Source organism: Emys orbicularis, chromosome 10 (genome assembly GCF_028017835.1).
Source record: "Emys orbicularis isolate rEmyOrb1 chromosome 10, rEmyOrb1.hap1, whole genome shotgun sequence".
Taxonomy (NCBI): Eukaryota; Metazoa; Chordata; order Testudines; family Emydidae; genus Emys; species Emys orbicularis.
In genome coordinates, this window is record NC_088692.1 from 70,994,079 (window position 1) to 71,018,432 (window position 24,354).

General features: G+C 40.6%; 1 protein-coding gene across 5 annotated transcripts; it reads left to right on the top strand.

Moving 5' to 3' along the window:
* Positions 1-589: 589 nt before the first annotated feature.
* Positions 590-20,508, top strand: DTWD1 (DTW domain containing 1). Of its 5 annotated transcripts, none has more exons than XM_065411855.1 (6): positions 594-665; positions 3,499-3,579; positions 4,528-4,835; positions 6,123-6,266; positions 8,077-8,353; positions 20,154-20,508. In XM_065411855.1, exons 3-6 carry the CDS (start codon positions 4,560-4,562, stop codon positions 20,381-20,383), a joined length of 927 nt encoding a protein of 308 aa, XP_065267927.1. In that variant the 5' UTR covers positions 594-665; positions 3,499-3,579; positions 4,528-4,559; the 3' UTR covers positions 20,384-20,508. The 5 variants fall into 5 exon arrangements, with proteins under 5 accessions (XP_065267924.1, XP_065267927.1, XP_065267925.1 ...); XM_065411853.1 differs by having other exon boundaries at positions 4,531-4,835; XM_065411852.1 differs by lacking the exon at positions 3,499-3,579 and having other exon boundaries at positions 590-665; positions 4,531-4,835.
* The last annotated feature ends 3,846 nt before the right edge of the window (positions 20,509-24,354 follow it).

Sequence of the window (24,354 nt, forward strand, 5' to 3'; positions counted from 1 at the left end):
CAGGCTTGTGGCGCCAAACAGCTGATTGGCGCTACAAGCCTGGGAGGCAAGAGAAGTGGAGCGGCAACTGTGCACGCAGGGAGGGGGCGTAGGAATGCTGTAAAAAAAATTGGGGGCACTGCTTTTTGGCACCCCCAAAACTTGGCACCCTAGGCAACTGCCTAGTTTGCCTTAATGGTAGCACCGGCCCTGACCAAGACCCCCTTGCACCCTCTGCGTGGACCCAGGACCACTTGTGAGACGGGGTGCAGGACTGTCCTACTAGGGATCCCCAGAAATGGGGACGGGACGAACCCGACTCCTCCCGCTTCTTCCTTCAGTTCAAACCAAGGCTTGTATGAAACCCCAAATCCCGGTCTGTGTGGGGCCGAGAGACAGAAGATTAAGGGAGAGGGACCCCTCCTTTCCCCTGCCCTTACCCCCAGGAATCCCGCACGGTGCCGCGCATCCTCAGTACCTGCCCCAGCTGCGAGCAGCAGCAGCAGCAGCTCTCGCTGCTGTGTACCGTTACTAAGGCCCCCTAGCAACTAAGCGTCTCCTAAAAAGCGCTCCCCCGGGTGCGTTCTTCCGGTGTCCCGCACCCCGGCAGGCCGAGGCCGGGTCCTTTGGTTCCGGTTCCGGAATCCGGACCCAGGCCCAGAGCTGGGAGCGCTGCCGTGCGCCAGGTAGGACTCGGAGCAGCAGGCGTTTCTTTAGGGCTGGAACTGAGCGAGTGGCTGAGGAGGGGTCTCTTGTGATTATCCAGACACGCGGGGGGAGGGTGGGGCTGGGTTCCTCCAGGTAAACGTCTGCCCTCCGTGGGGGCCGGGCCTGGGCACCTGCAGCGCCTCCTCGCCCGCCACTCGAGCAGGGATTAAAGGGGCGGGCTGGTGCTTGTACAGGGCATGCGGAGGGCGTTGCTTGCCCTCACTCTGATGTTTGCAGGGAGGGTCCTGTGGGCAGATGATGCCCCATTTTGATGTTTTCCGGCTCCCCGTGTGGGCAGTTACCCCATTTTGAAGGGGGGGGGAGAGTGTTACTCTGTTTTGATGTCCACGGGGAGGACTGTAAGGGAGTAGCGAGGAGAGGGATTTTGCTCCATTTAGATGTGTGTAGAGGAGGCTTTTATGGGGATGAGAGAGCTGCCCGATTTTGTTCACAAGGAGCCCTTCCTCAGAGTAGGATGGGCAAGGAGGAGATGCTAGTTTCAATGACTGGATGGGCCCCTTGTACAGAGCAGCCCATACAGGTGTGCAGTGCATTGCCCCATCATTTCAGTGTTTGCAGTGGAGCCTTTAGGACCATCATGTCTAGGCTTGGGAGCAATCGAATCTCGTCTGATGTTCATGAAGGCACGCTCCTAAGATTCTCAGGGCAATCATGCTTCTGTGAAGGACCATGCTTTCCTCCCAAAATAGTGTTTGCAATAGCTCTCTTATCTTGTTAAAAATGGTAGTAGGAGAAGATAGTGAATAGAAAGTGTGTGTTTTTATGGTGTCTAATAATGTTTGGCAAGAGAATTTTTATTATTTTCCAGTACCCCTGACTTAAAGACCCTTCTGTTTAAATCGAAACCACAAAGGCATCAATACTTTTTAACATTTCATTTGTATTTCCTATTGCCTTTTTTATGGTGCTCTAATCCTTGTTGTTGCTTCTAAAGGGCCTGTTCATGTACATTTGGTTTCAATAGACGTTGAGGGAATTCACAGCATTTTTGAGGAGGGACTCACCACTTTGCAGGATTGAGTCCTAACAGTGCACTATTCCCAGGACCCAGGGCAGAATTTAGTGAGTAGGGCTGTCACTTTGGAACAGCTTGATTGAGGGTGACTTTGAAAATGACCAATATGGTTTTCAGTGTTTCACTGAAACCTACAGAGCAATTCTCCTTTGTGAGTGAGAGATATTAAAATGCCTTAAAATTCATCCAGATGAGGTAGTCTCTCTCCACATAAGCGAGACTTCTCTGCTGTGGTAGGAGGTTACTCTGCAGAAGGAATCATTATGACTGATTTGCTGTCTGAATCAAGCTCTCAATCTTACAGGATGTGAAAACTGTATTGCTGTTGTGCTTGCAAAAATATATTATATGTATGTTTTTCAGTTAAGTTTTTGTGTAGCTATTATTCTGAGACCACAGAGGTTTTCCTTTTCCACTAACAGCAGCATTTCTCCTGTCAGCGTCAATGATGAAAATGCTTTGGGGCTTCATAATTGAACACCACACTGCCATAAGGCATTATATTGAAGAGAATCAGTTTGCAGGCTGGTAAGGCATATCAAATCAAAGGGCCTCGTGGTCTCTTTTCTCCTTGAAGACTCTGTATGGTTAGCGGCCTTAGTCCAGGCTTGACAACTGTCACAAGGGCAATTTCATTCTCCCTCCACCCTCTTCCCCCTGATGCTTTTCAAGATTCAGTTCAGCGCAAACTTGGACTGTAAAAAGGGTGTGTGTGGCAGGGAGCGATGTTAATTTCCTTTAAAGCCTCAGAATTTGGCTTTTTTTTCGTGACCTGTATGGGTGTTTCATTTTAGCAGAAAATGGTGACTCTTTCCCTGGGGTGTATTCTAAATTTACATTGGAGAGAAGTATCACACAGTTTTGTTTATTTTGCATCATGTTGTCTTGCATTTTTTTTTAATCTATTGTGTTGCATCACATCGTAAGTGTATCATAAGAAACTAGGAGGCGCAGCACAGAAAGCACAGTGGGGGTTGGGAGAAGAGACTAGGTGACTATAAGCGAACTCTGCAGCCTCTTGTTCTTGGATTGTTCCAGAGAGCTGGAGAAGCCCCTGGCATAACTTAAATAGTTCTGGAAGTCTGTCTAGGCCAGTGGTTCTCAAAGCCAGTCCGCCACTTGTTCAGGGAAAGCCCCTGGTGGGCCGGGCCGGTTTGTTTACCTGCTGCATCCGCAGGTTCGGCCGATTGCGGCTTCCACTGGCCGTGGTTCGCCGCTCCAGGCCAATGGGGGCTGCGGGAAGGGCCGCCAGCACATCCCTCGGCCCGCACCGCTTCCAGCAGCCCCCATTGGCCTGGAGCAGCGAACCGTGGCCAGTGGGGGCTGCGATTGGCCGAACCTGTGGACGCGGCAGATAAACAAACCTGCCCGGCCCGCCAGGGGCTTTCCCTGAACAAGCGGCGGACCGGCTTTGAGAACCACTGGTCTAGGCTACCCTAAATATCACAGCGTTGTGTGGTGCAACTCCTGGCATGTCACTTACTACACCTAAGAACCCAGTGTATTAGGCTGTGCCTGCCCTGGGGGAATTCTCTCCCAGTTGAATACCGGGCTTTTAGGGCCCTTTTGTGCCAGCCCTTTTATGTGGTGTAAGGGGCTCCAGTATTCTATGTTGTTTGTTCATCCGAGATGTCAAGTCTACAGTTCTTGCACTAATATTTTGTTCCTCTACTTAAAACAGAACTGTTAAGTTTAACCAAAAAATGCTTTAATTAATATCTTTATCACTGCTTGGAGACAAATATATCTTTTTTTTTTTTTTTCTTTTTTTCAAGCTACCAACAGAAAAAACCCCAACACATTTACAGAAGCTAATGTGAAAATGTTGAGACTTTGGATGACTAAAGTTATTTAAAGTAAACAAGTGGCTGATTTTTAATTTAGGAGCTCAACTTTAGGCATTCAAGTTTGAAAATTTTGGCCTAACATTTTTGTTGATGACTCCAAACCTGCACCTTATTGCATGCTGGAAAACCACTGTGCCCTTTCAGAATCCTATGCATATCAGTGGGGCTTTGTGTAGGCACAGGGATCTGTTCCAACAATTGCGGGGTTGGGACCTAAACCTGTATACTTATCTTTGCAAACACTCAGGGCCGGCTCCAGTCTGGCAAGCAGGTGCTTGGGGCAGCTGCTCCGGAGAGGGGCGGCACGTCCAGCTATTCGGCGGCAATTCGGCAGACGGTTCCTCACTCCAGCTCGGAGCGAAGGACCTCCCGCCGAATTGCCGCCGCAGATTGCGATCGCGGCTTTTTTTTTTTTTTTTTTTGGCTGCTTGGGGCGGCCAAAACCCAGGAGCCGGCCCTGCAAACACTTACTCCTACTGCAAATTAATGGGACTACTCATGTAAGTAAAGTTAAGCACATACTGAAGTCAGTTAGCAGGTTTGTGGCCAAAGTGTTTGCAAAATTGGAAAGTTTACAGCTTGAATTTACAAATCTGCATGTTTGTAACTTTACTCACATGAGTAAAGTGAGTGAGACAACTCATCTGAGTAAAACTGTGCATGTTTGCAGGGTCAAGGCCCGAGTCTTCGAGCTCTTTAAGTCAAGGACCACCTTTTAATCTGTTTGTATAGCACCTAGCACAGAGGAGTCTGGCTCCTGATAGGAGCCTCAGGGTGTTTTAAAAAACAAACAAACAAAAAAACCCTCTTTGGTATTAATTTGATCTGATCTAGTCGATTTCTGCTGTGATAAGTAATAACAAGTATGTGTTAGTTCAATAGGATGACCATATGATGATTACTTTTTTAGAAATTAGTCTATTTTTAGTACATCAGATACAATGTATTTTTCTTTAGCAGATACAGCATATGGTCTGTTTAAAGTAAAGATGTCTTTAAATTCATCTACATTTTTGAACCAAGAAAGCCATCAGAAATTAAAAAGAAATTTTGAATGTTTGAAAAATTCACAACAACAGACTACTTCATCACTTCAAGATAACCCACTTCAGAATTTACAGTTAGCATCCTGGGAAGTTCTTGAAAAGGCCCAAAAGAGTGGGAGATCAAAGTGCCCAAGATGTGGTAGTTCAAGGATGTTTTATTGTTATTCATGTTATGTTCCAGTTGAAACTGTGCCTACCAAAGAAATTCCAGTTGTGAAGGTTAGTGAAACATAACATGTTTATTGTGCCTATTATCTGTTAGTGGGTGGGGTGTGTGTGAATACATTGCCAATGTTTGCTTTTTCTAGGTTAGCTTTAACACAGTGGTCATGATAGATGAATAAATTATGATAAAGGAGGTTTAGCAGTCTGGTTTAAGGAACCAGATGTAAGAAAACTGATAGTTAAGGTTTCAGTTCTGCAAACATTTATGCATACGCTCAACTTTACATATACAAGGAGTCCCATTGAAGTCAATGGGACTCCTCATGTGTAAAGTTATGAAATTGAGCAATTCAGGTTAGGGCTAATTCTTTAAACTCTTTCTTAAACCATTCTCACCAGGGTTCTCCAAATTGTAAGTGCCAGTGGCATAAGCATTTTGAAATCAAGATGAGATTGTTTGCTAAAAGATACACTCTAGCAATTATTTTGGGGAAGTTCTATGGCTTGTGTTATACAGGAGGTCAGACTAGACAATCACAATGGCCACTTCTGGCCTAGGAATCTGAGTCTATAGTGGGGAGGTTATATAAACAAATGCTATGGCGCTGCATCCATTTAAACCAGGGCTGAATATGACCCAAAATGTGAACTAAAAAAAAAAAATAAAGAACTGCTCATAGTTGTATAACTAAGTCAGTTAACTATTTTCTTAAAATATATTGTTTTCCAGCTGAGATAGTGAATAAAGCTTTCAGAAGTGCGAAGGTCCCATTTACAAAAGTCACTTTGGCTCTTAAGTGCCAAAGGCCTATTGAAAATTGGACTTTGTCTCATAAGTCAGTTAGGTGCTTCTGAAAATTTTACCCATTGTGCTTGACCCTGTTCTCCTTGAAATCAAAGAGTTTTGTATTAATTTAAATGGGTTGAATACCTAATACAAATAGGTGTTCAGGATTGGGAGCATAAGGCTTCTAAATTTAAATGCATAACTTCTTTCGTCTTATTAATGACTGAAAATTAAAATTGATAACAAAAATATCTAAATAGAGCCTTCACTTTAGCAACATTAGAGTGTCAAGTGTGTACACATAATAGCTAAATTGCTTATTATTAAAAGCAGTGAGTGCTATTTCCTGTGTATTTTACTCTGATTGTTTTCTTTCCCTATTTTGCATTAAACAGTTTAGTTGAAATTAGGAACTTTCATATTCTTAATATTTAAATCAAAACATTTTTAGGAAACTTTATATGAATTTACTATATATTTTAAAAAGTTTCTGTCTGGGGATTTCCTAGACATATGGCCAAATTTGTTTATATGTCTGCCATTTTTTGTTGTAGCTTCCTTTGAAGATTGACATAATTAAACACCCAAATGAAACTGATGGCAAAAGCACTGCTGTACATGCTAAACTCCTAGCACCTGAAGATGTTACTATTTATACATATCCTTGCATTCCAGACTATGAAGAAAAAAGACATGAAGTAAGAGATTCTATAACAGGGCTGTGTGCTGGGGAAATGTTCATGTGCCTTCATCTCCCAACTCCTGCTGATATTGCACTTCCCCTTGCAGGGGGAGTGCAGATCCAACTACTCTGCCACTATTCCTTCATGAATTCATTCCACCCCACCCAGAGCACATCTCTGCAGTGCATAGGGATGTGAACATCCTGCCAGGCTCATGAAAATTTGCCTCCACGTGCAGTCTAAACACACTGATTCTGTTGTGTCCACAATCCTCTGCACCTACAGAGGAGAGAGAGGATTTGGTTTATTGTGCTTTGTAGCGAGTATTTTACTTACTGCATAGAGCAGAAGTGTCAAACACCAACCCCACTGGCTGTATTGCCCTGCTTGATGGAGTTATGTGGCCTGCTTGGCATATTCAACTTCTGCAGAATCTAAGCTTTTATTTTGTAAAAAGTAAGTTTCTAGTATTTCCTGGTGCAGGGAAAACCTTCCAAATGTAATTGATGCATGTTGTCTTCTTGAGTCAGCCCAGAGCCTGAAATAATGACTGTGAGAAATGAGCTCCCAGTCCTCAATTAATTTCACTGCAGTGAGAATTCTGAAACCTAACATTTGTAATGTCAGCATTAACAAATGGGGAAGGGAAGGGAGTGAATGAAGTTCATGGGTGTGGGAATTGGTATTTGCTGCAGGGAAGGAAATGTCAAGGAAAGAACAGGGAAGAGGGAGAGAAACAGAGGAAGGAGGATGGGAAAGACTTGGGGCGGGGGGGGAGGGGAGAAAAATACTGCTGATCCTAAAAATGGTCATAATTTCCCATTAGGATGCTGAATGTAATAAGGAGATTTAATTATTGCATATAGGCCATATTGTTTTGTGTGATATACCATTGACATCTGTGGGAGTTCTGCTGTAGATTAGAGGTCAGACTAGATGATCTAATCATCACTCTGGCCTTAAAATTTATGAATTAATTGAGGGTAACAAGTAGTTCTACGTTTATACTCTGGCCCATAGACCATAATTAAAAATGGAATTTGGCCATCTTCACAATATAAGATTGCACGCTGGCATAGAGAAATAGATTAGTGTAAACATCTGCATAGTACCTTCTTGCACAGAAAATATTGGCTTGGTAGGATACGTTGTTTAACATGTATAGAAGTAGTATACATGTAGGCTTGGCAGATTTCAATTTTTTTTAAATTTTGATGGATATCGTTAAACATTTTATTTTTAGTGATTTACCTTTTCACAGTTGCATGAAATTTTGGGTTTTAAGCAATTTGTCGATTTTTATCGATTTTACGTTTTCAGTTGCAGGAAACTATGGGTACATCAGACAATAATTATTTAATGACAGCCTGTAATAAGTTCTCAAGCAGCATTTTTCTATCTTTTCCTATCTGTATATTTAAGTTATTGTTGGTGGAAATATTTTTTTAGTCTGTTTGGATATGTATTGTGAAATTGATGTTTACTGACATTTACTGTTAAAAAGCTAATCCTTCCAAGCCTGTACATATTTAATGAAACCCCTGCAAATAACTAATTTAAACAAATCCCTTGCCTTAATTTAGTTTTTCTTTTCCCCTGTCTCTCTGCTTACCCTTTGGGGCATTTGAAATACATTTTCAAAGAGAAATTCATTTTCATCTTGTATGGATTTAAATGGTTTGATTTTTTTTTATTTTTTTTTATTTGTGTGTGTGGATTGCTGTAAGGAATAGGTAGTTTCTTTTTTAATAGAAAAGTTCTTGAAACTTTAACATAATTTTCTATCAGAATGGCACTCGGATCTCTGTATTTGTTTTCATTTTAGATTGCACTTATTTTTCCTGGTCCTAACTCAATTTCGGTAAAAGATATTATTCTCCATCTGGAAAAAAATGTTGAGAAAAATGTTAGTTGTGGCAATGATGATGATTCTTCAGCAGAGCCATTTCTCAAGAAAGCAAAAATAGAAACAAAAGAAGATCGAAACCTAAGTGAATATAAATCAAACAGCAGGAGTGAAGACACTGTACTGAAGAAAGTAATATTTATTGACAGTACTTGGAATCAAACCAACAAAATAATCACTGATGAGCGACTTCAAGGTAAATAAGTAAATAAATAAAAGGGGATGTTACAGCTACAGTAAAGTGGCTAAATGAAATATACGTATTTCTTTCCTAAATGCAAAAGACCTGATTGGATACCATAGTGATGAGCAGGGTCGAAATACATACATGAAAATAGATCTGAACATACATCGGGGTTCAATTATATGACTTAAAATTGGTTTTTTTTTTTTTTTTTCCATTTTGTCAAATATCTGAACATGTTGTGTTACACACAGAACCTGGTTCTTCCTGACAGTATCGATAATGTCATCAGTGGAAAACTAATACAAGTATTGCTGCTTTTATTATGAATTAGCACAATGTACTTGTAGTTCTGCACAGCCTTCATTGTGTTATATTGATTAGAAGGATGACATATTTCAGCATTCCACAGAGAATTAAAATGTGTAACAACAATTTGGCAGTTTTATACTTGTGCTATGTAGGGCTCAATCCTGCTCCCGTTGAAATCAATGGCAGTTTGAAAACTGACTTCACGAGAGCAAGAGCAAGCCCTTAGGTTGGAAGGCACATTTCCTTCATTTCTACTCTGTGTATTAGCTGGCAAGTGTATTAGCAAGTATGTATTTTTCAACTTAATTTCTACCAGCCTATGGAGTGGGCATATAGAATTCCTGCATGGAAGATGAATGCTGCTTCGCTGCCCAGTTAGCTCATTTAAAAAATACTGCATATGAGCATAATTTATTAGCCAATAAAAATCCTATTACAAAATATATTGAACATAAAAATTCCGTTTATCAAATAAATTGATGTACACTACAGTGTTGTATTGCTTTATTGCATGATGTAAATGTGAACTGATTTAAATTTAAGGTACTTAAAAATCTTGTTCACAAAGGATGAAATTCAGGAAACCAACATGCAGCTAAGGAACTTGGAATTTATATGGGTGTCTTGCTCATGACTAAGGAAAGAAAATCTTCCCCCCTCCCCCCCCCCCATTCCTTCCGCAGGGCCAAGTCATCGGACTGCAGCATAGCCCTTCCTTGTACCTATTTCAGCCTATGGGACAGAATAGTAGCTTCTGCCTTCTAATCACTGTGGACACCACCAGTCCGTCTGTTACTCATGCCTATAACCAGCATGCACATATTTAACTTGCACCTTTCTCTGGGTCCTCAAATCAAGGCTAAACCTAAATCTCGCAGAATCTTTTGGCATAACATCTCTAAGATATGACCATTCTTATCCATCCACACAGCTAAAACTCTCCTCCAAGCTCTTATCATCTTGATTACTGTAACATTTTTTTCTCTGGCCTTGACAAATGCAATCTTACCACACTTACGTCCATTTAGAATACTGCTGCAAAGATCACTTTCCTAACCCATCACTTTGACCACATCACCCCTCTCTTTGGATCTCTTCACTGAGTCCCCATTCTCTATTGCATCAAACATAAGATGCTTGTATTTACTTTCCAGGCACTTCACAGTTCATCCCCACCTACCTATCACCTCTCATTTGCCAGTGAGCTGTCGATGCTTGCCTCCAGTTGGCCCATGATGCCAGCCTCCATCACCCAATTGTTAAATTTTCAAATAAACACTTTTGTACTTTCTCCCATGCTGCCCCACATGCTTAGGGGAGGGAAACGTCCACAGACTTACCTCGTTTCCATCTTCAAATTAATCTTCAAAACTCTCCTTTTCCATGATGCCGACAAACAGCTCAAACTGTTAGGCTGCTGGTGGGCAGAGATCACTGCTTAGCTTGCTGACCAATACTATCTTGTTGTTTACTTGAACTCCCCCATCTGTCTGTGTCCAGTGTCTTGTGTTATACTTATACTGTAAGCCCCTTAGGGCAGAGACGATCTTGTTCTGTTTGTACAGTGATCACCATCATGGGCTCCTGGTCCATGACTAGAGCTCCTAGGCACTATAGTAATACAAATAATAATAATGTAAGGATTTCATCTACTTAAGTGTTGACCCAGTGGACCCTTCCCCAGGTTATATAACCCCAAATTCTCTACTCCACACCACCATTCTAAGTCTAGGCAGGATCTTATACCGTCGTTGTCACCAAAGTACCTGAGTGCCTTCCAGTAGTCCATTAAGTGATGTGACTAACATGTGTTATGTGTGGTTCGTTCTCTCTTCTCCTCTCTCTAGGAGCAGAGCTGTCTCTGCAGGTTAGTGTTTTGGTTTTTTAAATATGTACACACTATGTGTTTATATTAGAGAAAGTAAGTCGAAGAAGTGCGCCTGCACTTGAAGCAGAAGGTGGTGAGATTTGTTCTGGTCCTTAGTTCCTGTGGGAGTTCCTTCCATAGTCTCGGGTAGTTCTTGACAAAGCTATGTCTCCTACACAGATGAGCTTTGCTGTTGTGATAGAAAATTCCATGGTGTCTGATGAGTAGAGTGGTTGACCACAGTTTTCATTCTGGAACAGCACCTTGAAATTAAGGACTGAGACCATGAATTTGAATTGACATTCTATGGGAAGCTAATGTAGAGAGTGGCAGACGGATTTGATAACTTTCATCTTGGTTGTGGTGGTGGTACAGTTGTACATGGTGAGGGATAAGTAGAGCTGTGTATGATCCCCATATTGTTGGCATTTGAGTCCATGTCATCTTACCAGTTCATCTAGTGGCTACATAGAGATGACTAAAAGGACTAAAGTGAACTGTACTTTATGCAGAGCCAGCATGGAACCAAATGCCTTTATTAGCAGAGACTCCTTTTGTGTCCACGCCACTGATGTCTCCCTCACTTCCCCCCACTATACCTCAAATAAGACTAGCTGAATAGGTGTACTGCCTTAAAGGCATGAATTTCACCCCCACTTCCTACAATATGGATTTGTTAGAAGTTCTTTTGTGGGTTGGTTGTATAATTTTTCTCACAGGAAAATTGATGGCATTCACATCTGTCTGTATGCGCCTCAACAGCACACATCAGAGTTACACAATCACTGTCATTCTTCTGTTTCCAAAAAATAAGTTGTTACAGTATTTTGTTCACTTAAAAGAAAATACTGGAGAGAACCATTAATGAAGTGTGCCAAGAAAATGTAAAATAAAGTCTGTGTTTTGTAAGCCTGCGTTTATATATTTCAGTAAATCTAGCTAATTGCACTTACAAGTGAAAGCAATATGGGACATCAATTAGCCTCGGAAATAGACAACCTAGGAGACTTGGACAAAATTAAGTATTTCTAAATCTTATTAGGAAAGTGGTGTAATATATCTTTAGAAAACCAAACCAAACCCAATTGCATTACAGACAGGAAATATTTGAAAGTTGCTAATGCTTGGTTAGGATTGATAGATTACTTCATTAGAAATCAATGATCACTGGATCTGAAAAGTGAACTGTTACATTCAGTACTAATGATTACTTTCCTGGAGGTAATGCAGCATATTGGCAGCATTTGTATGGCTGTTAAAGTAGAAGATTGCTTAGGTACTTTTTCTGTGGCCTTAGTCAAATTTCTTTTATTAGTTTACATATTCTCTTGTGCAAATATATGCCATGCATCTGCTTCAGTTTTTAAAGCATCTATGCTCCCTTCTACTTTTGCAAGTAAATGATAGCCTGTAACTGGACATGGAGGCTAGTGGAAGGAACTGTCTCTGTGGCATATTGCCCCTTTATCCCATCCTCTGGAGCAGTGGTGGGCAACCTGCGGGCCACACGCAGGCACGGCCACCTGCAGCTCCCAGTGGCCACAGGCACGACCAATGGGAGCTGTGAGAAGCAGCAACCAGCACGTCCCCGTGGCTCGTGCCGCTTCCCGCAGCTCCCACTGGCCGGGAATGGCGAACCGCGGCCACTGGGAGCTGCAGGTGGCCGTGCCTGCGGACGGTCACTGTAAACACTGTCTCGTGGCCTGCCAGCGGATTACTCTGATGGGCTGCAGGTTGCCCACCACTGCTCTGGAGGCATTTTGTGAGGAGGGTGCAGGTCTGCAAAGATTTCCTGCCCCTGTTTCCCCCCCCCCCCCCCCAAAAAAAAATAATCCCCAGGAGATGGGGGAACAACTTCATAAATTCCTGTAGACTCCCCCTACAGTAATGTACAAATCTTTTTCCTTTATGATTTGGACACCAAGGGTGATTCAAGGGACAGCAGTTGGTAGGAGAGCCCTAGCAACACAGAGGCAAGGGACCAATATGTGGCTTCCCTTTGCTTTTGCTAAATTCCCCAAGATACACAGAGATATTGAGAATCTGCAGATTTAGAGAGGGGGCTGAACCCCTTGCCACTTCTACATGAGGGGCAACCAATTCAAGAACTGTAAGGAAATTCCAGTGAGCTGAAACTAGTGGAGCTCTGAATCCCCTGCACAATAATAATTAATAATAACCGAGGCTCAGGTGATCTTCAGTGGGATTCTGTCTGTTCCTAGAGAAGGGCAACAAAGGTGTGACAAAATTATGATGATCAATAGATGGCTCAGGCAGTGGTGCTATAAGGAGGGCTTTGGGATGTATGGCCACTGGGAGGCATTCATGGACAGAGGACTGTTCTCTCGGGATGGACTTCACCTGAGTAGGGAGGGAAATAGACTTCTAAGATGGAGGCTGGCACAACTGATTAAGAGAGCATTAAACTAGAAATTTGGGGGAGGTGTTTGGGAGATGTCCAGGTAATCTCCACGCCGGATTTTAACATTGAGAGGGAAGAAAACAAAGTAAGAAAGGATACAGCCGTGGGTAGGAGAATGGACATAAGGAGGAAGGGTAGTGTAGATACCAGTCTAATATGTGATACTGGCAGTAGAATGTCAGTGCCTAATCGGGTAAAGAATGTGAGCGAAGCCAAACAGCAAAAATTAAGATGTTAGGCTCCTTGCATTGGTGTACAATGTAACAAAATGGAGGCACTAGAGTTACTGGTGCAGGAAGTGAAACCAGATATTATAAAGATAACAGAAACATGGTGGAATAGTAGTCATGACTGGAGTACAGGTATTGAAGGATATGTGCTGTTTAAGAAAGACAGAAATAAAGGCAAAGGTGGTGGAGTAGCATTGTATATCAATGATGAGGTAGACTGTAAAGAAATAAGAAGTGATGGAATGGATAAGAAAGAGTCTGTCTGGGCAAAAATCACATTGGGGAAGAAAGCTACTAGAGCCTCCCCTGGGATAGTGCTTGGGGTGTGCTATAGACCACTGGGATCTGATATGGATAGAGACCTTTTTAATGAAGTAAATACTAATGGGAATTGTGTGATCATGGGAGACTTTAACTTCTCAGATATAGACTGGAGGACAAGTGCTAGTAATAGGGCTCAGATTTTCCTGGATGCGATAGCTGATGGATTCCTTCACCGAGTAGTTGCTGAACCAACAAGAGGGGATGCCATTTTAGATTTGGTTTTGGTGAGTAGTGAAGACCTCATAGAAGAAATGGTTGTAGGAGACAACCTTGGTTCAAGCGATCATGAGCTAATTCAGTTTAAACTAAATGGAAGGATAAACAAAAATAGATCTCTGACTAGGTTTTTTTTTTATTTAAAAAGGGCTAACTTTAAAAAATTAAGGAAATTAGTTAAGGAAGTGGATTGGACTGAAGAACTTGTGGATCTAAAGGCGGGGGAGGCCTGGAATTACTTCAAGTCAAAGTTGCAGAAACTATCAGGAGCCTACATCCCTAGAAAGGGGAAAAAATTCATAGGCAGGAGTTGTAGACCAAGCTGGATGAGCAAGCATCTCAGAGAGGTGATTAAGAAAAATCAGAAAGCCTACAATGAGTGAAAGATGGGAGGGATCAGCAAGGAAAGCTACCTTATGGAGGTCAGAACATGTAGGGATAAAGTGAGAAAGGCCAAAAGCCATGTAGAGTTGGACCTTGCATAGGGAATTAAAACCAATAGTAAAAGGTTCTATAGCCATATAAATAAGAAGAAAACAAAGAAAGAAGAGGTGGGACCACTAAACACTGAGGATGGAATGGAGGCTAAGGATAATCTAGGCATGGCCCAATATCTAAACAAATACTTTGCCTCAGTCTTTAATAAGGCTAATGAGGAGCTTAGGGATAATGGCAGGATGACAAATGGGAATGAGGATATGGAGATAGATATTACCACATCTGAGGTACAAGCCAAACTTGAACAGCTTAATGGGACTAAATCGGCAGGCCCAGATAATCTTCATCCAAGAATATTAAAGGAACTGGCACATGAAGTTGCAAGCCCATTAGCAAGAATTTTTAATGAATCTGTAAACTCAGGGGTTGTACTGATGACCAGAGAATTGCTAACATAGTTCCTATTTTTCCTATCCGGATAACTATAGGCCTGTTAGTTTGACATCTGTACTATGCAAGGTCTTGGAAAACATTTTGAAGGAGAAAGTAGTTAAGGACATTGAGGTCAATGGTAATTGGGACAAAATACAACATGGTTTTACAAAAGGTAGATCGTGCCAAACCAACCTGATCTCCTTCTTTGAGAAGGTAACAGATCTTTTAGACAAAGGAAATGCAGTGGATCTAATTTACCTCAATTTCAGTAAGGCTTTTGATACGATTCCACATGGGGAATTATTAGTTAAATTGGAAAAGATGGGGATCAATATGAAAATTGAAAGGTGGATAAGGAACTGGTTAAAGAGGAGACTACAACGGGTCATACTGAAAGGTGAACTGTCAGGCTGGAGGGAGGTTACTAGTGGAGTTCCTCAGGGATCGGTTTTAGGACCAATCTTCTTTAATCTTTTTATTACTGACCTTGGCACAAAAAGTGGGAGTGTGCTAATAAAGTTTGCGGAAGATACAAAGCTGGGAGGTATTGCCACTACAGAGAAGGACCGGGATATCATACAGGAAGATCTGGATGACCTTGTAAACTGGAGTAATAGTAATAGGATGAAATTTAATAGTGAAAAGTGCAAGGTCATGCATTTAGGGATTAATAACAAGAATTTTTGTTATAAACTGGAGACGCATCAATTGGAAGTAACAATGGAGGAGAAGGGCCTCAGTGTATTGGTTGATCACAGGATGACTGAGCCACCAATGTGATATGGCCGTGAAAAAAGCTAATGCGGTCTTGGGATGCATCAGGCGAAGTATTTCCAGTAGAGATAAGGAGGTGTTAGTACCGTTATACAAGGCACTGGTGAGACCTCATCTGGAGTACTGTGTACAGTTCTGGTCTCCCATGTTTAAGAAGGATGAATTCAAACTGGAACAGGTACAGAGAAGGGCTACTAGGATGATCCGAGGAATGGAAAACCTGTCTTATGAAAGGAGACTCAAAGAGCTCGGCTTATTTAGCCTCACCAAAAGAAGGCTGAGGGGGAGATATGATTGCTCTCTATAAATATATCGGAGGGATAAATACCAGGGAGGGAGAGGAATTATTTAAGCTCAGTACCAATGTGGACACAAGAACAAATATAAACTGGCCATCAGGAAGTTTAGACTTGAAATTAGATGAAGGTTTCTAACCAGCAGAGGAGTGAAGTTCTAGAACAGCCTTCCAAGGGGAGCAGTGGGGGTAAAAGACATATCTGGCTTCAAGACTAAGCTTGATAAGTTTATGGATGGGGATGGTATGATGGAATAGCCTAATTTTGGCAATTAATTGATCTTTGATTATTAGCCGTAAATATGCCCAATGGCCTGTGATGGGATGTTAGATGGGGATGGGATCTGAGTTACTACAGAGAATTCTTTCCTGGGTGTCTGGTTGGTGAGTCTTGCTCACATGCTCAGGGTTTAGCTGATGGCCATATTTGGGGTTGGGAAGGAATTTTCCTCCAGGGCAGATTGGCAGAGGCCCTGGGAGTTTTTTGCCTTCCTCTGCAGCGTGGGGCACGGGTCACTTGCTGGAGGATTCTCTGCACCTTGAAGTTCTTAAACCTTGATTTGAGGACTTCAGTAGCTCAGACATAGGTTAGGGGTTTATTACAGGAGTGGGTGGGTGAGATTCTGTGTCCTGCGTTGTGTAGGAGGTCAGACTAGACTATCATGATGGTCCCTTCTGACCTTAAAGTCTATGACTCTATATCCAACATGGGGATTCAGCAGAACCCTTCAGCACGTGCTTAGAGTCAAGCATGTTCAAGTCACATACTCAGTGGACGAGTCTCACTAATCTTTATCAAGGCAAAACACGCAGCAAGTGGTGATCAGTTATTCATAAGTGGGAAGTTCATCAGCATGATTTCATCACAGTCACCTCCAGCACTTCCCTTTGTTGTACAAACTTATTTATAACTTCTCTCTTCTTACACATATATATTAGTCTCTCATTTTCATGTTAACTCTCCTCCCCAACACTACAACCTTAGTGTTACTTTAAAACTGTATTTTTCTAGTTTTTTAGGTTGGTTTTTTTTGTCACAAACATAATTACTTTGCAATTTCTTACACGTGCAGTTCTACTTTTGCTTATTCTGTTAAATGTGGTTAGAACAGACCGGGGTCGGCAACCTTCGGCACACAGCCCATCAGGGTAATCCGCTGGCGGGCCGCAAGACATTTTGTTTACGTTGACCGTCTGCAGGCACGTCCCCCCGCAGCTCCCAATGGCCGGGAACGGCGAACCGAAGGTTGCCGACCCTTGGAACAGACTCATTCACAGCAGGCTTCTTTCAAGCCTAAATGTGCCTTCATTCCCAATACAGTCATTAAAGTAGATTAGAATGGGAGCTTGTGCAGGTTTTCGTATCTATCATCGCAGGTCTTGATGTAATTGTGAAGAAGTATGGTTGCTTGTGGCGATGATAAAAGCACATAGAAAAAGAATGGGAGCATAAGAACGAAACTCTGAAAGGTGACCGTCAGCCAAATAAAGTGCGTGTGAGAGAAAATAGCTTTTGTATGGACAAAATTTGTTTATTCTCCATACTTGTGTTTTCTAAATGTCTACACTTCCATCCTGCCTAAATCCCAGATTGGCACAAACATTTATTTTATTATTTGAGCTCAAAATATGTGGATACTAAACATGAAAAAAGTCAAAATGTTGACTTCCTGGATAGTCTAAGTTACTCATAAGAACAACTAGTGTTTGTAATAAAATATTGCCTTTGGCTGTATAGATACAGTACAGAGATGATGGAAATATGCTCAGTAAACAGTAACACTTAACCTCTTCTAAATCTTTTGTTCTGAAACTCTTAAATACTCTGTGTTGAAGTTAATTGATCCTGTGCCTGTATTCTCACTGGGGTCAGTGATCTGACTGTTATTTAACATCTTACTTCCCTTTCCCTGCCCCCAAATGTTAAGCGGTGGGAACTTTGTATTGGAGGAATCTTCCCTAAATTTTAGTTCACCACTTGTAAGGTGAAACCCTGACTCTACTGAAGTCATTGGGATTTTTGCTATTGACTTCAATTGAGCTAGAATTTCACCTTCATTCTTTTGGTTTATTGGGTACTCCTCTGTTAAAAGAGGTCATTGAAACTTTATGTAGGAAATAAACCAGTGTTATGAAAACTGCCTTTAGTGTAAAAATTAAAGGGAATGATTAGCCTGTATCATTTTTATTATCCTCAGTTTAGACACCTTTTTCATTACCAGTTTACACACTGTTTAATGCCTGTTATGACATAGTGTACTTTGAAAAGGAAATTCTATTAATATTCAAGGAATCATGCTCTTATTTGTGAAATAAATAGCAAGACTCACCTTGTGATTGCTCCAGAAACAGTTAAATGTAGTTTGAAGCTATATAAAAAGTACAAAATTGTAAGTGCTGGGCTACAGGCCAGTTTGGGCTCCTGAAATAGGGCCATATGGAGATGGACCAAACTTCTCTGTCTGTAATTTCCAAGCAATTCTCAGACCATGTTGTAATTACTGATGTTAAACTATCTCAAGATACAGATTTTGCATCTTAATGTTAACAACATTTAAGAAGATACTTATAGTTCAGAGCCTGATCTTGCAAACATTTATTACACACTGTAGTACTTGCTTACCTGATTGATCCCAATGCATTTTTAAAGAAATTTCAGAGTAGTTGACGTGACTTCAATGGGTTTTTTTAGCTAATATGGGATTGCACTTCAATAGGATTATTTAGGGTTCAGTAGTGAAGAGCTTGCAGCATCAGGGCCTTCAGTGGCTTTTGAATCATTGCATGATCGAAATCAGCATCATTTATTTACTTTTATCCAATTTTGTAAATATAACTAACATTATAAGATATTCATGTAATATGGGCCATATCATGCCATTAGGTTTTAAGGAAAACTCCACTGATTTCAGCTCCACTGAATGAGCTCTGCTTAAACAGATGATGTGAATATATATTAAGGCCTACTACTACTTCTCTAGACACATTAATTTCAATAAAATAAAAAAAAAGGAAAATAGCAGATAGTAAACTTACATTTATTGTCACCAAATGGTTGCATACCCTGCCTTCAATAATTTTCTTTCCTAAGTGATCTGTTATAGCCATTCCAGACATCTCAAAATCAAATCCCTGAGGAACTATACCTTCCCCTCTGAGGCCCTTAGCCCCGTCATAAAGTTAGGCATGGGCTTGAGTTCTTTGCAGGATTGGTGCTTAAGGTCCGGTTGCTGCAACCTGATCTATGTGGGCAGGCCTTAAGCCTATATGGAGTCTCATGGAGTCAATGGTATTGTGTAGATAAAAGATCTATCACGAAGATCAAATTGCAGGATCTGGGCCTCAAGTAGAAATGTTTATGAAACTGACCTTTTCTGAGTTGGGTGAGGATGGGGGGAATTATTGCCAACATTAAAAAGCAAAAACAACAACAAACCCCTCAGTAGCTGACAACTGTGTGTATCTTTGTGATGATACATATAAGATTGGCAGGATTCGATTTTTATTGATAAATGCTGATTTCACAGTACCCACACAAACCTAGGGGAAAATTTCCATCGATGATGATAATTAAAGTTAAGATTCTCTCATGGATATTTTCAATAAAGTCAGGGACAGGTCCTGGGCAAGAAACAAAAATTCATCTGTCCCTGACTTTTACTAAAAATACTCTAGGGTGTGGGGACAAACAGAGCGCTGCTGGGGATTGCAGCTGCTCCAGTCCTGCCGCTGCTCCTGTGGCATGGGCTGACCCAACCCCAGCCATTGCTCGGGCGGGCTCGGGTCTGGCCATCAGTCAGCTGTTCCAGCGGCCACTGCTCCGGCAGCCCCAGGGTTGACAGCTGCACCAGCCCAGCCCCAGAAGAAGTCACGGAGGTTCCAGAAAGTCACGGAATCCAGGACCTCCATGACTGAATCATATCCTTAAAAATAATTGAAACTTACAAATAAGCGGAGTAAGAAAAAGGGTGCTTGAGAACCTAGAGTTTGATTTAAGGCTATTTACTTTGTATATTTTCATGTGTGATGTTGACAATTTGTGTTTAACTGTTATAAAGTTTTAACTTTTTGAATCTTAATGTCTGCTGTCAGTAAATAATTGTCTGACTCTGCACATGATTTCCTGTAATTGTGAAAATTTAAATAAATAAAAATGCTTAAAATTCTGGGTTTTAAATACTTTTTTAGAACTGTAAAAATTTAAATTGATAAAAATTGAAAGAATGCTTAAAAACAAACCAATATTATCCATTAAAAATTATAAAAAAAAATTGAATTCTGCCAAGCCTAAATATATAATAAATACCTAGCTCTTATCTAGCACTTTTCACCATTACCCTCACTTTATAAATGGGGAAACTGAGGCACAGATACTTACCCAAGGTCACCCAGCAGGCGAATGGCCGAGCCGGTAACAGAACCCAAGTCTCTCAAGTCCCAGTCTAGAGCTCTGTTTGTTAAGCCACAATGCCTAACATTTGTCCCCTTTTTCTTGGCAGGGTTACTACAAATTGAGTTGAAAACAAGAAAAACTTGCTTTTGGCGTCACCAGAAAGGAAAGCCAGATACGTATCTTTCTACAATTGAAGCCATTTATTATTTTCTTGTGGATTATCACCAGGAGGTTTTAAAAGAGAGCTACAAAGGACAATATGACAACTTGCTTTTCTTCTTTTCATTTATGTACACACTGATAAAAAACGCCAAGAATTCTGCAGGAAAAGAATAAGCCAAGACATCTATTCGTCTGTAAATAGCACCATGTTTGTTTTTCTTCATCATAATTAAAGTGTAGCAATACAATTTTTTGTCTAAATGACATTTGAGAGTTCAATAATAAAACAATGTATTACACTCTGGAGTTGTCTGTAATGCTGCTCCAAATGCAAGAGCAGGATCTGGTTCTGCACACACTTGATGCGTAATTTTAATCACTACTTGTTTCAATGACATGCATATCCCTAAGGGTTGCCAGTTAGGGCCTACTTTGTGAGTCTGACCCTGCAGTCCTCACCTTGGGTAAATCACAATGTGCCTGAGGCAAGGAATGGAGAATTAAGACCTCATATTGGAAATAGTAAGATCTCAGGATTGTAAAGATGAGTTAATATGTCAACGTGGAATCTCTTTTCTAAAACATAGTAAAATGTAGTTCAGCTGATTATACTTTGTAGGAATGTGCTCTAACCAATCAGGCTGACTTCATGCTGTTGATATCACAATTGCTTACTGAAATGATTAGGACAATATTTCATCAGGGGAAAAAAAATTAAAAGACCCAAGTTAGTTGACTGAATGGAAAACAAATTATAAACTTTGTTAGTTTTAAATAAAGCTGGAAAAATGATTTAGTAATACAAATAAAAATATAGGCCTAGATTCACAAAGCTACTTAGGTGGCGTGATGCTGAGCAGATGCTGGTAAAATTTTTAAGTGTAGACCAGGCCTAAGGTGGCTAGATATTTCTGTCTTTGTCCTATGTTGGTGAGGGAGTCACAAATCTTGTAAAAGAGACAAGAAAAATCATAATAGTTAAACTTTTTCAGAAATCTGTGAGTTTGTTTTAGTTGTATCTTTTTTTTCCCCTCAGTAAACCTGGCTAATTTTCCATCTGCATCAGTCCTCCTCTCCCCTCCCAAAGGGGAGCCTTAGTATCCAAGGGCAAGTAAACAGCACTGTGAAAAAGGCATTAAATTTCTGTTTTTAAACTTGTATAGAATTTTGTTTGGGACCATCAAACCAATTAATTGTTGTTTTACTTTTGTTTTAAGTGTACCAAAGTATTGAATTAATCACAATAAATAGAGCGTTTAAAATACAAACTTAAGAGCCACCTTTTCAGACAGCTTCTAGCTAGTCTCCAGTTTTACGTGTCCACCCAATTTCACTTCTTCAGGTAGGTATGAAACAGATTTATTTTTTTTGCACGTGGAAATCACTCTGTGTACATACACAAAAGTGAAGGCCAGGACTGACCATTTGGCCCTAGGAGTAGAAAGATTTAGTTAGTATGCATGAATTAAAATAAGACTGTTCATAAGAGGCACAGAGTCAGCGTCAGAATGATAAACAGCATTTCAAATGTGATGGTGCAGCTGCTAAAGTGAAAAGCAAGTTTGTGTGTATTTCTCTTACAGCAAGTCATCTCTCAGTTATTGGAACAACAGATTTCTTAGTCATTTGTTTTTATTGTTATTGAGAGAGGTTCTTTGGCTTTTCACAATGATTAATGCTATTTCCTCTGGTATGAATTTTGATGGTCTCTTTGACATTTTCATCCGTACTTGTGTTTCTAAAACAAAGATTGCTTTAACTTTATGAAAGTCAAAGAAACGCTTTTTAAACAGTGTATAATAGTTTGAGAAGAAAAAACTTTCACCCATTTTAAACACATACAAAAAGTGAACTCAGTGACCTAATGTTTTACAAGAATCAAACAGAGGAGAAAATCTGTTTTTTTCTTCCAAGACATTTCCCTGAAAACATGTTTTTTTATTTAAACAGTAGAGGTCAGATAAAAGCTTATATAAGCTGGTCTTCGTTACTTTTGGAAAATACTTTCATAAGGTTAAAAACATTTTCCAAATGTAACTTTGGGTACCTCACTTTATTTTAACAATGGAAGTTAAGAAGCTATTCCAAAAGTAAATTAATTTTTAGTTGTCAGATGAAATCAATGTACAGGCAATATTTAAAATCTGGAACATTGACTCTCCAGAAAATTGGGTTCAGATTTTTTTTTTTCAAAATTAACTTTGCTATAAGGCTACACTAATTCTTAAACCAATAGAAATCACTCTTACAAATATGGGACACATCTAGGGTCCACATTATTTAAGGTCTATTGGCATTGCTCTGATAACCTTGTGTGGGGCCATGCAGAAGGTTAGTGTAACCACTGTTTCAGACCTGTTCTGGCTGAAACTTGGCTTTCTCCAAAAAAGATTTAAATCCATTTTTTAAGTTGGAGACTGGCAAAAAAAGAGGCTCTTTAACCCACTGAAAAAGTATCATGGTCTCCAATAGATTTTCCAGCTTCCAACCAAAAGAAGAGCTTTGCATTGTCAAATGAAAGATAAGTATTTAATCCTTTCAAGTCGAGTTAGCAGCACTGACCTCGCTGTTAACTAAAATAAGGGTCAGGGGCTAAGGGCTAATTAGTTAAGGGCTAATTCTGGACCTATTTCTTAAAACGGGAATGGCCCCTATCTCATCTGAACCCAAAGAGAACCTCTCATCCACCTATGACATCAGGGCAGGGAGGTACTAGGAGACAACATCTGGAGTGAGGGGAAAAGACAGGCTTAAACTTGGTCTAGCAGCAACCTAAAAGGTTTCAAGATACAGGAGTAAAAGGAGATACATCCCTGTTTTCTGAACACAAGGCCATCTGACCGCCTTAAGTTGAAGCACCTCTGGTACCTGAAGGGAATAGAGAGTTTGCCATGAGTAGCAAGTACAACTGTGGTGATAAAAGTGCAAAGAGCCATCTTACCTGTAGTCTAGTCCATTCATATGCAGTGCTGGAATCCTGCTTTTGCCTGTGTCCTAAAAAAGATTTTTAATTATTTATTTATTTATTTATTTTTGCCAGAAGAGAGGAAAGTGGGTTCTCTTCCATGTTTGGTTAATAGGGGCACTAGATCCACTCCTGAATGTGGCTGTAGAAAGTTGTGAAAAGCTATTCCTTTTCCTGGAGAAAAGTACAGGAGTCACCAGTCTCAGGTTGAAGATGTGCAATCATCATTTTATTCTTAGATTTGAATGCTAGAAGGGACCATTTGATCAGCTAGTCTAACCACCTGGGTAACACAGTTCATAGAATTTCACCCAATTACCCCTGTGTTGAGCCCAATAACTTGAGTTAAACTCAAGTTAATCTCTTCCAGAAAGGTCTCCAGTCTTGATATCAAGGCATCAAGAGGTGGAGAATCCACCACTTCCCTTGGGAGTTTGTTCCAATGGCTAATCACACTCTCTGTTAAAAATGTGCTTATTTCTAATTCGAATTTGTCTGGCTTAAATATTTAAAATGTCACCAAAGCTATACCTGTAATCCTCTTTTTTCCACTTATTTATTAAGCCTTTTGTAAGGGAGCCTTTAGCTTTTCCTTGTATTGGTAGTTTAATTGAAGGCACTACTTGACCATTTGTACTGCCAAGTGTGCTTATTATTTGTGCTCTTGACTAATTAGTCATGGATTTCTTCTCCTAACAGGAACTCAAGTTCAATCAGAATCTCTTCCTCGGATTGGTGAATTTCCTCCCAGAGTCTCTTAGTTTCCCTAGCTGCCAATTCTCATTTAGTTGTGCCTCTTTCTGAATAAGCAATTCATTTTTCTGCTTCATAAGATCTTCCTTGGCTGTTGCAAGCCCCTCCTTAATTTTATTTCTGTAACCATCTAAGATTGCACGGTAGTTCCTGTAGTCGGAGGATTTCTTCTTGCTTGTGTGTGTTCCAGTGAGCACAGGCCTTTGCCATCTCTGCTTTAACAGATGCAAGGACTCCTTTCTTTAGCTCCATTTCCCTTCTAAGGGAAAGAATATTCTCTTCAGGCTCTTTGGTTCTTGCTCCAGATTTCTGTTTTCTCAAGTTTTTTTCTTTCATTTCTCTTCAGCTGCTGAAAGAACTAGTGATAGCTAAAGAACACAACATATATATATTTTAAAAAGATATGGTCAGCAAATGGGAGATGCCC

What these genes read in the sequence shown, in the direction of transcription:
- DTWD1 (XM_065411852.1), top strand. Translation starts at nt 4,560, where the DNA reads ATGTCTTTAAATTCATCTACATTTTTGAACCAAGAAAGCCATCAGAAA. An exon ending in ATGAAGAAAAAAGACATGAA is followed by an intron (nt 6,267 to 8,076) that starts GTAAGAGATTCT and finishes TTTTCATTTTAG; the next exon opens with ATTGCACTTATTTTTCCTGG. An exon ending in CACTGATGAGCGACTTCAAG is followed by an intron (nt 8,354 to 20,153) that starts GTAAATAAGTAA and finishes TTTTCTTGGCAG; the next exon opens with GGTTACTACAAATTGAGTTG.